The sequence below is a fragment of the Larus michahellis genome, chromosome 3 (assembly GCF_964199755.1).
Source record: "Larus michahellis chromosome 3, bLarMic1.1, whole genome shotgun sequence".
Lineage (NCBI taxonomy): Eukaryota > Metazoa > Chordata > Aves > Charadriiformes > Laridae > Larus > Larus michahellis.
In genome coordinates this window covers 69021417-69033421 of record NC_133898.1, presented here as the reverse complement: position 1 = coordinate 69033421, position 12005 = coordinate 69021417, and the positions used below count along the sequence as shown (strand labels likewise).

Here is a 12005-nt window from a genome sequence, read left to right as displayed (position 1 = left end):
GTTTTTAATATACCAAGATACAAACGCTGATTTCTTTTTTTTTTTCCCCCCGCTACTCTCTTGTAAAAGCTTTTTTTTGGTTAGCTTTCACAATATCATCAGGAGATGCTGATTTGAAGTCAAATGGTGTTATGGCTATTATAGGATCAGTTTCCTTGGGTGTTACGTCTTGTACTTGTCTACTGTATAAGAAAGCTTTATGTATACCAACTGTGCGCCGCTTATAACCTTTTGGAGGATAACGGAGACACAAGGTTAAAGCAAAAGCTGAAGGTCTTGCATGCAGTGCCTTCATCCACGAAAGGGACAAATCCTGCCTTTTAGGAGTAAGCCCTCTTTTGGGTTTTTTATTTGTTTTGGCAAAACCAGAACATTTTCCTTGTTTTTCTTTTAAAAGTTTTGTTTCAGGGCTTAAGATATTTGACTGTCCTACCACATTTTGTTCTGCAGATACATCTGCATTTTTTACAAGGACACTTAAATCAATGTTGGTTCTTTTAGAGGGCCTCGATTCAGTTACATTGAGCATGGGGAAGTCCGTCCTTTGTTGAGTTTTATCATCTATTTCAATAGTCTCTGCTATTAAATCCGAGAGTGATAAATTCTCAACCTCCTTTAGTGGAGAAACGTTAGAGAGAGCTAGAGAAGACAAAGATCCTGTTAGCTCTGGCATCCCACCTGAAGTTTGGGGCTGACTTACTAGTTGTGATAACGGTGTGGTTCCCAACTTCATATCAGTGAGACTTGTTGTTGACTGGGTACAAAGATCAGCCAAAGAATAACAGGGGCTAGCACTGCTTGCCTGGTGCTCCTGAAGTAAGTCAGCCAATGATGTACTTCCAGACCTTAATACTGGTAAAGCAGCCAAGCCTGAAGAAGGACTTTCTTGTTTTCTACTTTGCACAAATGAAGAAAAATTCTCAAGAAGTTCATTCTTTCTATTTACAGTGTGACTGACTTCATTATCAAGAGCCAATTTTCCTAAAGCACTTGTTAAACATGGAGGATTGTAAAAATTTGCATTACTATTACAATCAGAAGTATTCGAGGAAACAAGAGGAATGCTGTCTTCAGGACTCAGAGAATCACAAACCACATTCTGCATCAGCAGGGATTTCAAGTCCTGTGTTTCCTTGCATTCCAACCTCTTAAAGGAAGAATTTCCAGATGGGTTACTTCCTATGCTAGAGTAAACATCTTCACTGTCAGGAATCAAACTTACTGCATTAGCACTTTCTGGTAGTTGATTCTCTGCCTGTTTATTTACAGGTTCACAAAACGATCCTTTACACAAATCATCACTGAAAGATGACAGAACAAGTGAAGAGGATTTCAATCCTTTCCTTTCAGATGAAGGTATACTGGATTTTTCAGCATTAAGGAGCATTTTGTCATTTGTAATTAAAGAGTAACAAGCTGAACCACTTTTGGCTGTCAAGTTTCCAAACTGAGGTTTGCTGGTGTTGTCAGCAACATTTTCTACTGCACAAGAGAAACTGTCTGTGTCAATACACATTTCTGGACAACAAAGTAAGTCTCCTTACCTTACAATAGCCAGTAATTTTCAGATGAAGTGCAGTCACAACGAAATATCCAATTTTTTTAAAGTTGACAGCAGCAACAAAAAAAATCAAGAAGAAACATGAAAAGGCATTTAATTACTAAGTGTTATCCAAAGATATGCAATGTTCTACAATAAATTACAGGTATCTACTGAAATACCTAAGCAATTTTAAGAATCAGCAAAGAATGCCTACCCACGAAAGGGAGGTATTGGGGATGGGAGATGTCAGTTCACCAAACAAATAATGGAAGTGCATAAAACTTAAAGATGTCCAACTTTCAGGACATGTATTCATTCAGTTAAGTCATATACAATAAATCAGAAATGTACGGTGAACTGTAGATGGTTGCAGTTTGAATTTAAGCTGACACTAAGGTTTTATTTTGACTTCTAGCTCAGGAAAAGATACTGTTTCCTTTAAATGTTTTTAGAACACAGAAATAGAAGAGTAAGTTGTCCTTTTTTAATTTTCTAATAAATGACTAATGCAATAACAAGCATTTTCACAGCTTGTAAAGCCAAAATTAAACTGTACATAGAAATGAATCATCTTGAATGTAAACAATTAAAATGAATGTAAACAATTAAATAGAAATATACCTTTTGTCGTCTTTCCTACAATCACAGCATCCTCATTCTTGGTCTTCACATTTTGCTTACTGCCTTGTGAAAGCACAAGATCCAAAGCCTTCTGTACATCAAATTTACTATCCAGTACTGCTTGCACCATTGTTTGCTCTGGTACAGACTCTGCCAAAACTTCTCTCATTTGATCAAGGCATGAATTAAGACGGGCTAAAAGAGACATATTACTGTTATAAACTGCACCAAAAAAAAAAAAAAGTGTTAAGTGGCCTACTCACTAGCACCACACATCTGATTAACAAAAACAGGAGAAAAATATCTCAGTAAGAGATAAAACCATTAGAAATTAATTTCGATCTCACTTACTGTCATGATAAACTTTTCCCCCCAAACCCTGCAGAATATTTGACTAATTTCATATATTGCTATAAGGAACATATCACTAAATACTATTTAGAGACTATAAAGTCTCAGTATTGAAATACTCTGATGTTGTAAAATTAACTATCTTCACTGCAGAGAAGAAATACAAATAATCACCTTAAAATTATCCAAAGTAATTTAGTAAGTCAACGTGGAATCCCATTGCACACCACATTTTAAGTGTTTATAGATGCTATACTTAAAACCCAAAGTAAAACAGCATTTTTGGAGGCCTCAGGCCTTAAAAATTGAAAACTCTGGATCAACACGCCAGGTTTGAAAATACCTGCAGTCTTTACCTTTCCTAAAACCATAATACATTTTTTGACAGATAAAAACAATTTTCTTTGGAGCATATTTCTCCAAGTAGTGGAAGCCTTAACGAAGATAAGTTTCTTAAGTCTTGACTTGCCGCACAAGAGACTGAAAATTCACCAGGGTGCCACTCACTGGAAGTAGTGTGCTGATGAGACACACAAACACAAGAGAACAGAAGAAAATCTTCCTGAGTATCACAGTTTCTGCCAGTTCAGACTTTAGAAAACAGGAACTGAACAACAGGAAGACAACTCTCAGATTCTTTATTTGAACGCCTCCTCAAAGATGGTGATGTTTAAAGAACTTCGCTAAGGGAACCCAACACCACAGAACACCAACTTCCTCGAGGTTACTTAAATCAGCACCCTTGACCTGTAATCCAAATAGCAAGTCGACGTTTCCTAGACATTTGCTCTGCAAAACAAGTACTGTTAGAGCCCTGCACAGTGTGCTGGTTGGCTACTTTATTATCCGGCACTCAGCAAGGACAATCTTGCCAAACTCGCTGTAGCCAGATTGACTGCAATCAATAATTTTGTATTCATGGCCAACGCTGCACACTACACCAAACGTAACAGGTCTTGTGGGACTGCTGCTGTTATCACAGTAGAAATGGTTCTTTCTAGGTTTCTTTTCCATCTTTTTTAATCCAGAATATTACTTTTGTTCTTGTTCCAAAATCAGTTCTTAACTGATTGAGGCTGTCAAAAGCATTCTGAAAACCCAGGGTACCATATTGTCTAGATCACCCGTATCCACATAGAGGCTGATTCTTTCAAATTGCCCTCTACAGCATTATTTCCTGATATAAAAATATGCACATTACACCCCAATTTATCATATTTACTCATATGTCTAGGCATTAGTATAGCTTCCACCAATTTACCTGACATGGAATCTAGATTGTTTCTATTTTATCTATTGTTACTGAACTTTCTGCAACTTGATTTAAATAGCAAATTTCATTCATACATTTTATTGTCTATTCATTCATCAGCACACTTTACTCTGAGCTTATGAACCTTTTAAAAATAACACTGATTATTTCCAAAACTAAGCTAACTATTAACACTTAGGAAAGAGACTTGTGAATCCTTTTCAAAAAGCATGTCATTAAGCTATCAGGCAGCAAGTTTAAAAAAACAAAAGCAAGTATTTTTTTCTCCAGCCACTCAGCTCAGAACTTGGCTCGTAATGTGGAATTCGGAGCTGCAGGACTGAATGGAAACCAAACTCTAATGAATTCAAAACAGAGTAAGAAAAGACTGTAGAAGATACAGGTATCTAAAGATATTGGCCACTGTTTCAAGGAAATGCGTGGCTTTGAAAACCTCTCAAATACTGCTAATTGCCATAATTTGGAATGGAATACAAGCAAAAGATCATTCTACAAGTACTTTGTTTCTAATACTCTTCCCTCAGCATCCATTTGCGGAGTCAAGACCTTGAGCTACATGGATGCTTGGCCTGAGCCAGTAAAGCTGTTCTTATGCCTGAATTTCGTATCAAATCTCATTATTTCTCCCAAGAAACTAAGAACATATTTCAATGTATGCAACAAAGTTACAAGTAGTGTACAAAAGGTAGCTACTAACTTGAAGAATCACCACTGAAGCTAAGCTCATGAAGAGTATTTTCTACAAGAATATTACAAAACTGTCAGCAGTGTCAGTCAAGTAACAAACATTAATTCAAGACTATTTTATTAAGTCCTTAATTCATAAAAGAGCCTGTTTTGAGAATTATTTATTTTCTATAATTACCTCTGTCAACTTCAGTCAACTGATGGTTGGATGTAAAACAATCAGCAGTATCATCTGTACTTTCATAGCCATATTCTTCTTCTAGTGGCTCAGCAAATGTTGCTGGTTTGTCTCGTCTGGAGTAGATAAACTGAGCTGCTGCATTAGGTAAAAAACAAAGTATTAAAAAAAAAAAGTCAATTTTTTTTCCTCCTTTAAGTACAAAACCTCTAAAGGGAAAAAATGTTAGGACACTGACCTGTTGCAGTGGTTTCCAAGGGGAGGTAAGGGGTGCAGGTATGGGACACTACTGTATAATGACTACTAGCTGAAGACTATACAGAGCATACACCAATTCATGCTAGAATATAAATAAGTCATCATCACAGTGAAACAACAGGCTGGGTAATATCCTTGTATTCATGTAATTCAATAATTCAATAGTTCAGTATTCAAACAAAAGAATATATGCCAGGTTTGAAAAACAGTATTTTCTATATCAAATTACCATCTATCACCTAATGTCTTCAGAACCTTACTCCACAATTATTTTTTTTACCTCAGTTACAAGTAAAAAAAAAAATAATGAAAATAACATTGCTTTTACAATATGGCACTGTCAAACTACTGATAACAGTTTAATGGAATCAAACACATTCTTCTCTTCTTGGAATTTCATTAGAAATACAGCCCATAAGTTAAAATGTACATTCACACAAAACTTTAAACAAGTGCATAATTCCACTCTGATTTAGCAACATGTTAAGTCATACATAGATAAAACTTCTTGCTGAACATGAGCCCCAGTTATTACATACTCTTAGAAATGTACAAAGTATAATATAAACAAATTTCCTTGTGTTATGTAATATTCTCCACAGCTCTGAAATACATACTGAAAGCATATGTATATCCAGAAGTAGTATAGCCTTAGCAACTGCTTCCCAAATGCATACCATTTCATATTCAAACACCATAACTGAAGCAACTGTTAAAAGATTGCTATCCAATCCAGACCAGATTATTTTATAAATGAAGCTTACATAAAAAGAATTCTTAGGAAAATTACTGTGCACAAACAAGAATTAGTTTTGCAATGTAGCAATTTACATTTAATTAAAAAGTAAACACTGCACATTTTCATCACAAAATACAAGGCTACCTTAATTCTTAGAAAAGGTCTGATAAATTCTCACTATTAAACTCAGAAATTGAATGCAAGACAATCTGAATTTAAATCAGGGAATGTGACTACAAATAATAAAAATACACACCTAGGTTCACTTATCTAAAATCAACAGGATGACAGAGGAACAGATTTTTAAAGACCTAATTAACTCAGGTACCTGTGGCCAGAGCTCACAGACTACATCACAGTCATGGTGGATTTAGACCCAGCCTAGTAGCAGTAGCACAGCTTCACATCAACATCATCCCTACTGTTTTCAGGGCCTACTCAGCTCTAGAAACACTGCCACCAAATCTGGGGAAACCCTAAACTGATAGTCTTGCCAGAGATTTGACTGGAGAACACAACCTAATGGTTCTACAGAGGGGTTGAATTCAGATGGGCTGAGCCACTCCAATTATGTCTTACCTGAGCACACAGCATCACTATTTCACACCTACTTTGCAACACTATGATGCTGGAAGCCTTATTATCTCCGCGTGATCTTGCATGAGAACAGAAGCCAGCGAGGACCAGCGCTGCATCCCACAATAAGACTGCCTACCCCACATTTACTCAAAGTTCTGTAAAAGTCATCAACTATCAGGTGCAGAATCACAACTGTTCAGCCCAGCTAGATCCTACTAACACTTTTCAAAGACAGCAAATGTTTCAAGACTATCAACACTTTCCCAGATTTTTACATTATCAAGTACATTCCGACCATCCAAGATAATATACTTGTAGGACTGAAGATGTGCACAGTTGTCTAAAGTGACTTCCAACAGTACAATAATGCCTAACACTACCTAACTGACTTTAACAGGATTATGGACACTAGGCACTTTTCAAAAGTTTCACTAGCTTTTAAATATTGTTTTATTCTAGAAATAAATATCAGAGTAGGAATCACTGGATAATGCTTACATGTAATCATTTGAACTAACCTGTTGAAGGAGAAATGCAATAATCATCTTCTACTGATTGGCCATACACATCATCATCTTCAAAATCTATGAAGCAGAAACAGTAAAATCAGTCTGTACAATACTTGACATTATAATTCAAAGAGTAGTTTTTACACAAGATTTTAAGAAATTACACATCTCTAGCATTGCAGAAGTGCAGTTAAGTACTGTTATTTAACCAGGTAAGAAAATCTAAGCTACAATAATAGAATTTTAACATTTAATATTCTATTCATTAGGAAAGCCAAAAATTTTCAGGAGCTGCCACGCATCACATGTCCTCCTTCAGCATCTTCCTTGGAAGATTGCCCTCATAGTCAAAACCCAACTTTATATAGTTCCACAAATCTTTACCCATGGCACTTCGCTTCATATTTCTGCTTGACCTCTCAGGTCTTAATCACAGGCAGTTGAATTACAATCTCCACTCCAACAACTCAGCATCAGCATTTCTACTCCACACCTATCAACTTCTCGGCTTTTTTCTCTGGTCTATCCTCATGGCCATGTAACTTTCAGCTCAAGTTCAGGAAGGCAAAACCACAATTCACAATTCCTTTTGAATATGCAAAATTATTTCAGCCAAAAAGGAAGAATCTTACACAGTTACTTAAACACAGCCATATATTTTCCCCATTAAAAAAAGGTATCAGGAATCAGTTACTGGGGAACACAGAGAGAAAGTAAATTACCCCTCCCTCAGAAAAAAATCCTAGTATTATATAAATCTTGAAAATAAATTTGTAATTTTCACTAAGTAACAATGAAATATATGAAAAAAGTAATTAAATATTTTTAAAGATGTTAAGCATACACTTATCAGTTTCACAAATTACATGTATTGTTTGTTGTTTCAAAAGAATGAGAGAAAAGAGTAGCTAACAGCTAAAAAGAATTTGCACTCTGATATCAACCTACAGACCTGGGACATTACAAACACTGTATCCATCTATAAAAGCCTCAGAATTTGGGGGATGAAAGGTTCATTTATCTCTCAACATGGAACAAGAAAATCAAAATAAACTTAATTCTATAATCCACTGTAATTAAAAAAAAAAAAAAGCCAACCAAAAGCAGTAGCTAAAAGGGCTGGCATAAGTGTATGAAAAGTTCAGTGAAAGACCCAGGAAGCTATTTTTGAAATTAAGTATCATGGGACAAAGAAATCATATTATAGGCTCATTTTGATTGTTTGTCTTAAAAAACAGAGCATATAGTTATCTACTTTTTGACCACGATGAAAAGGACACACTGTCTCCTGGTTCCATGCTAGGACCAATTCATCTGTAAAAAGTCTAGAGAAGAGCTATACATTTTTTTTTTTTTTAAGGTAAGAACATTTTTGTAGTTTGGCCAATATTTGGACAATGTCAAGGAGAACTCCGAGATAACTTCTGTGAATGGTTAACATTCACAGTTCATAGTGAGTGAAATCAAGGTGTGTTACTTGAATGGCTTGTATATCCCATACTGGTTTAATTTCTAGACTAAGTAAAGACACCTCAGTGATAATGGCTCAGCTTGTATTGACCATAAAAATAATTATTTAAAAATGACAGAAGTTACAGAGAACAGAGTAGAAGCCACAGAAGCATTCCGCAGTACCAACAGCTGTATCACCAACACAATCTCAGCTGGAGTATCACATTGAGTTCTGATTACAATACCTCAAAAAGGAGAGAGCAGAAAAAGAATATGGTCAAATAAAGGCCTCAATAACGGACCTAAGGCCTCAGAAGCCTTCCTACAAAAGGAGACAAAAAAACCTGCAAATATTTACTTTAGAAAGGAGACAAATAATGGGGACAGACAAAGCATTACAGAATAGTAAGTGGCATAAAAAGAACACATGGCATTAGGTTACATAAAAAAAAGAAGACGCAAAAGTGTACTTCATTTGGGACAGAAATGATTGTATGCCACTACAAAAGTAGTATACAGTGTAAGCATAAAGACCACACATATACACACTTGTCATGAAACCTGATGTGTAATGCAACAGTGAAGTTTCAAATAGCAATAGCAACTTAAGCCTCATATGGCTACAGCAAATTACTAAGTATCTCAGCAACTTCATTAAGAGTGTACAAACAGTGAAAGGAATTCTACAGATTGGGCACCCGACTTCACAGATGACACAGTTTCAGCTGAAATCAACATTTCAACCAATCTGTGATGAAGGAAATCTCTAGAGGATGAAAGAATCAAGCAGTAAAATCCCCAATCCAATCTAAGATTTTGCCTATATTAGGTAAATTTGCACTAGTAAAACCTGCAAGGTAGGCCACATGGATGTCATGGCTCACATGGATTTACATGACTTCCCCAAAAATTGCAAGCTCACAGTGCAAACCCCAATTTGCTACTATAATACATACACACATTGCATCCGTCCACTCAACAGCAAAAGCCCAGAGGCAGGCAGAAGTATTTTGTGCAATTTTTGTATATAATCTGACAAAGTGAGGCAATGAAATAGCTGCTCCCATACCAAAGGGTTCTTTGAAATACTAGTATCAATTGGAAGTGTGTCCATATTTCCACAGCCCAGGCCAACACAAACAAAACCACTGAGAATAAAGGTTGCGAATTGCAGTTTGCCTAAATTAATGGGACAGGGCACAAAAAAAGCTGCAGCACTGCGAGCCAAGCTCTTACACAAGAGCTCCTTCATTCACAGAATCCCAGGATGGTAGGGGTTGGAAGGACCTTTGGAGATCATCTAGTCCAACCCTCCTGCCAAGGTTCACCTACAGCAGGTTGCACAGGAATGCATCCAGGTGGGTTTTGAATATCTCCAGAGTTGGAGACTCCACCAGCTCTCTGGGAAGCCTGTTCCTGTGCTCTGTCACTCTCAAAGTAAAGAAGTTCCTCCTCATGTTGAGATGGAATTTCCGGTGTTCCAGTTTGTGCCCATCGGCCCCTGTCCTGTTGCTGGGCACCACTGAAAAGAGCCTGGCACCCCTCTTGACACCCACCCTTTAGATATTTATAAACGTTAATAAGATCCCCTCTCAGTCTTCTCTTCTCCAGGCTAAACAGACTCAGGTCTCTCGGCCTTTCCTCATAAGAGAGGTGCTCCATTCCCTTCACCATCTTTGTAGCCCTCCGCTGGACTTTCTCCAGTAGTTCCCTGTCCTTCTTGAACTGAGACATTCAGAACTGGACACAGTACGCCAAATGCAGCCTCACCAGGCCAGAGTATAGGGGGAGGATGGCCTCCCTCGACCTGCTGGCCAGCACAGGAGACCATTGGCCTTCTTGGCCACAAGGGCACATTGCTGCCTCATGGCCAACTTGTTGTCCATCAGGACTCCCAGGTCTCTTTCTGCAGAGCTGCTTCCCAACAGGTTTGCCCCTAACCTATACCAGTATATGGGGTTATTCCTCCCTAGGTGCAGCACCCTATATTTGCCCTTGTTGAACTTTCATTACGTTCCTAACGGAAGCATTGGGTTTCATGCAAGCTTAAGTAAAATACTACAGCAAGGTGTCTGAAAAACAGGTTCTTCCTTAAGATGCTCAACTCCAAGAAAAGACTGTTGCCTCTTTATCATTAAGGCTGAACATCAGCAACAATTTGCAAGAGTGAGGCCGGGAACACAAACGTTTAACTTTCACAAGAGCAGAGATGGGCGGGGTGGGCTGTACTGAGGCTGGTTTTTCAAGCCACTCCCACCCGCCGGAGAAGCAGTCAACTCCGGCAGCTTAAGGCAAGGCAGGCAAAGCCTGCCGGGGCCGCGCTCCCCCGGCGGGGCTCCCCCGGTAGCGCAGGCGGCGGCCATGATGGTCAGCGGCAGCGCGGCCACGCGGGCCCCTCCCGCCGCTCGGGCGGGAAACGCGGGGAGGGGGAGGGAGGGAAGGAGGGAAGGAGGGAGAGGCGAGGCCTCGCACGGCGCCTCGTCCAACCCCCAGCGAAGAGGCGGGGCCGGCGGCTGCTTCTCCCCGCCCAGAGCCTTGACAGCCCCCCGCGCCCTCCCGCCCTCCCTGCCCGCCACCCGCCCCGGCCCCGCCGCTCCTTCCCGCAGACGCCGCTGATCACCCCCCCCCCCCCCCTCCGCCGGGCGGAAGGGCCTGCCGGGGGAAGGTGTGCGGGCCTGGGGGGAGGGAGGAAGGCGCGAAGGGGCCGGCCCCCAGGGCGGCCCCCACAGCTCTGCCGCCGGCTCCTGCTCGCCACTACCTTCGTCGTAGTTATACCCTCGGACGTTCCTGTGCCGGGACATGATGGCAGCGGCGGCGGCTGCCGCCTTGCTGGCCCGCGGTGGTTCTGGCGCGGCGGACCTAGGGCGCCATGTTGGTGTCCGGCAGGGCCTGACGGAATTCCCCCTCCGCGCAGGCGCGCCGGGGGCCCTTCCGCCCGCCTCGCGCTCCCGCGCATGCGCGGCCTCTCCCGCCTCCGCCCGGCAGCTTCCTGCTCGGCCAGGTGGCGCGGGGCGAAGGGGGGCGGGCTGCCGAGGCCGCTCGCGCTCCGCCCCGGCGCTGGGCCGTTGGCCACGTCAGCGGCGGGCGCTGGTTTCGCGCCGGCCGGTCCGCCCGACCCGGCTGAGGGGGTCGGCCGCTGCGGGGCCTGCGCCCCTCACCGCGCCCTCGGCCGCCTCAGAGACGGTGAGGGAACAGCCGCTGGGGCGCCGCGCTCTGGGGGGGTCTGCGGAGTCGTCGTGCTCAGCCCCGTGGGGAGCAGGGCAGGCCCACCTGGGGCAACGCCTTTACACCTCACCCGCCCCAGGCAGGGAAACACCCCCGTCCTCGCCGTGCTGCGGCCGACATTTGAGTGCTGGCGTCCAACCACCCTGCTACCAAGCCTGGCACGGGTCCCATGCTGCCATCGAGTGCAGTCTTGGCATTTGAGGCGTAACCCGCATTTTTATATCATTATTGACCCCCCAGACTTAAAATATGCGAAACTCCTGCAGCCATAACTACACAGGTGTAAGCAAGCATATTTAAAATTACAATGTAATCAATGACAATGTAGTGTTCTGGGTTGGCATAAGTTCACTGAAGGGTACACTCATTGAAACACTCATCTTAAGATACCATTTCTGTATTTGTGTACAACCACAGGCACAGAGTTTGAAAGGCTTTGACATGAACTAAAAGGTTTTTTTCAATTCTGGATCTGAAACAGCTCAAATTGACCTGGCTTGTTGGTAACCATTAGCCGTTACAATCAAATGACTGACTAGGGGCTGGGATTAAATGAACTGCGTGTAGGTAAATGTGAACTGTATTAATTA

The 12005-nt window shown here is 41.2% G+C and overlaps 1 protein-coding gene across 4 annotated transcripts in view; it reads right to left on the bottom strand.

The window, feature by feature from the left end:
* Positions 1-11110, bottom strand: part of HBS1L (HBS1 like translational GTPase) — a 62544-nt gene extending 51434 nt beyond the window's left edge. For 2 of the 4 annotated variants that reach the window (XM_074580666.1, XM_074580667.1), the window contains exons 1-4: positions 10949-11108; positions 6748-6813; positions 4654-4791; positions 2165-2359 (exon numbers count right to left, since the gene is read on the bottom strand). In XM_074580666.1, the coding sequence (XP_074436767.1) occupies positions 2165-2359; positions 4654-4791; positions 6748-6813; positions 10949-10991 (442 nt within the window). In that variant the 5' untranslated portion in view covers positions 10992-11108. Of the gene's footprint in view, positions 1-1362; positions 1540-2164; positions 2360-2871; positions 3008-4653; positions 4792-6747; positions 6814-10948 lie in introns of those variants that run through there. The other 2 variants (XM_074580669.1, XM_074580668.1) reach the window with 2 other exon arrangements.
* Between the last annotated feature and the right edge of the window lie 895 nt (positions 11111-12005).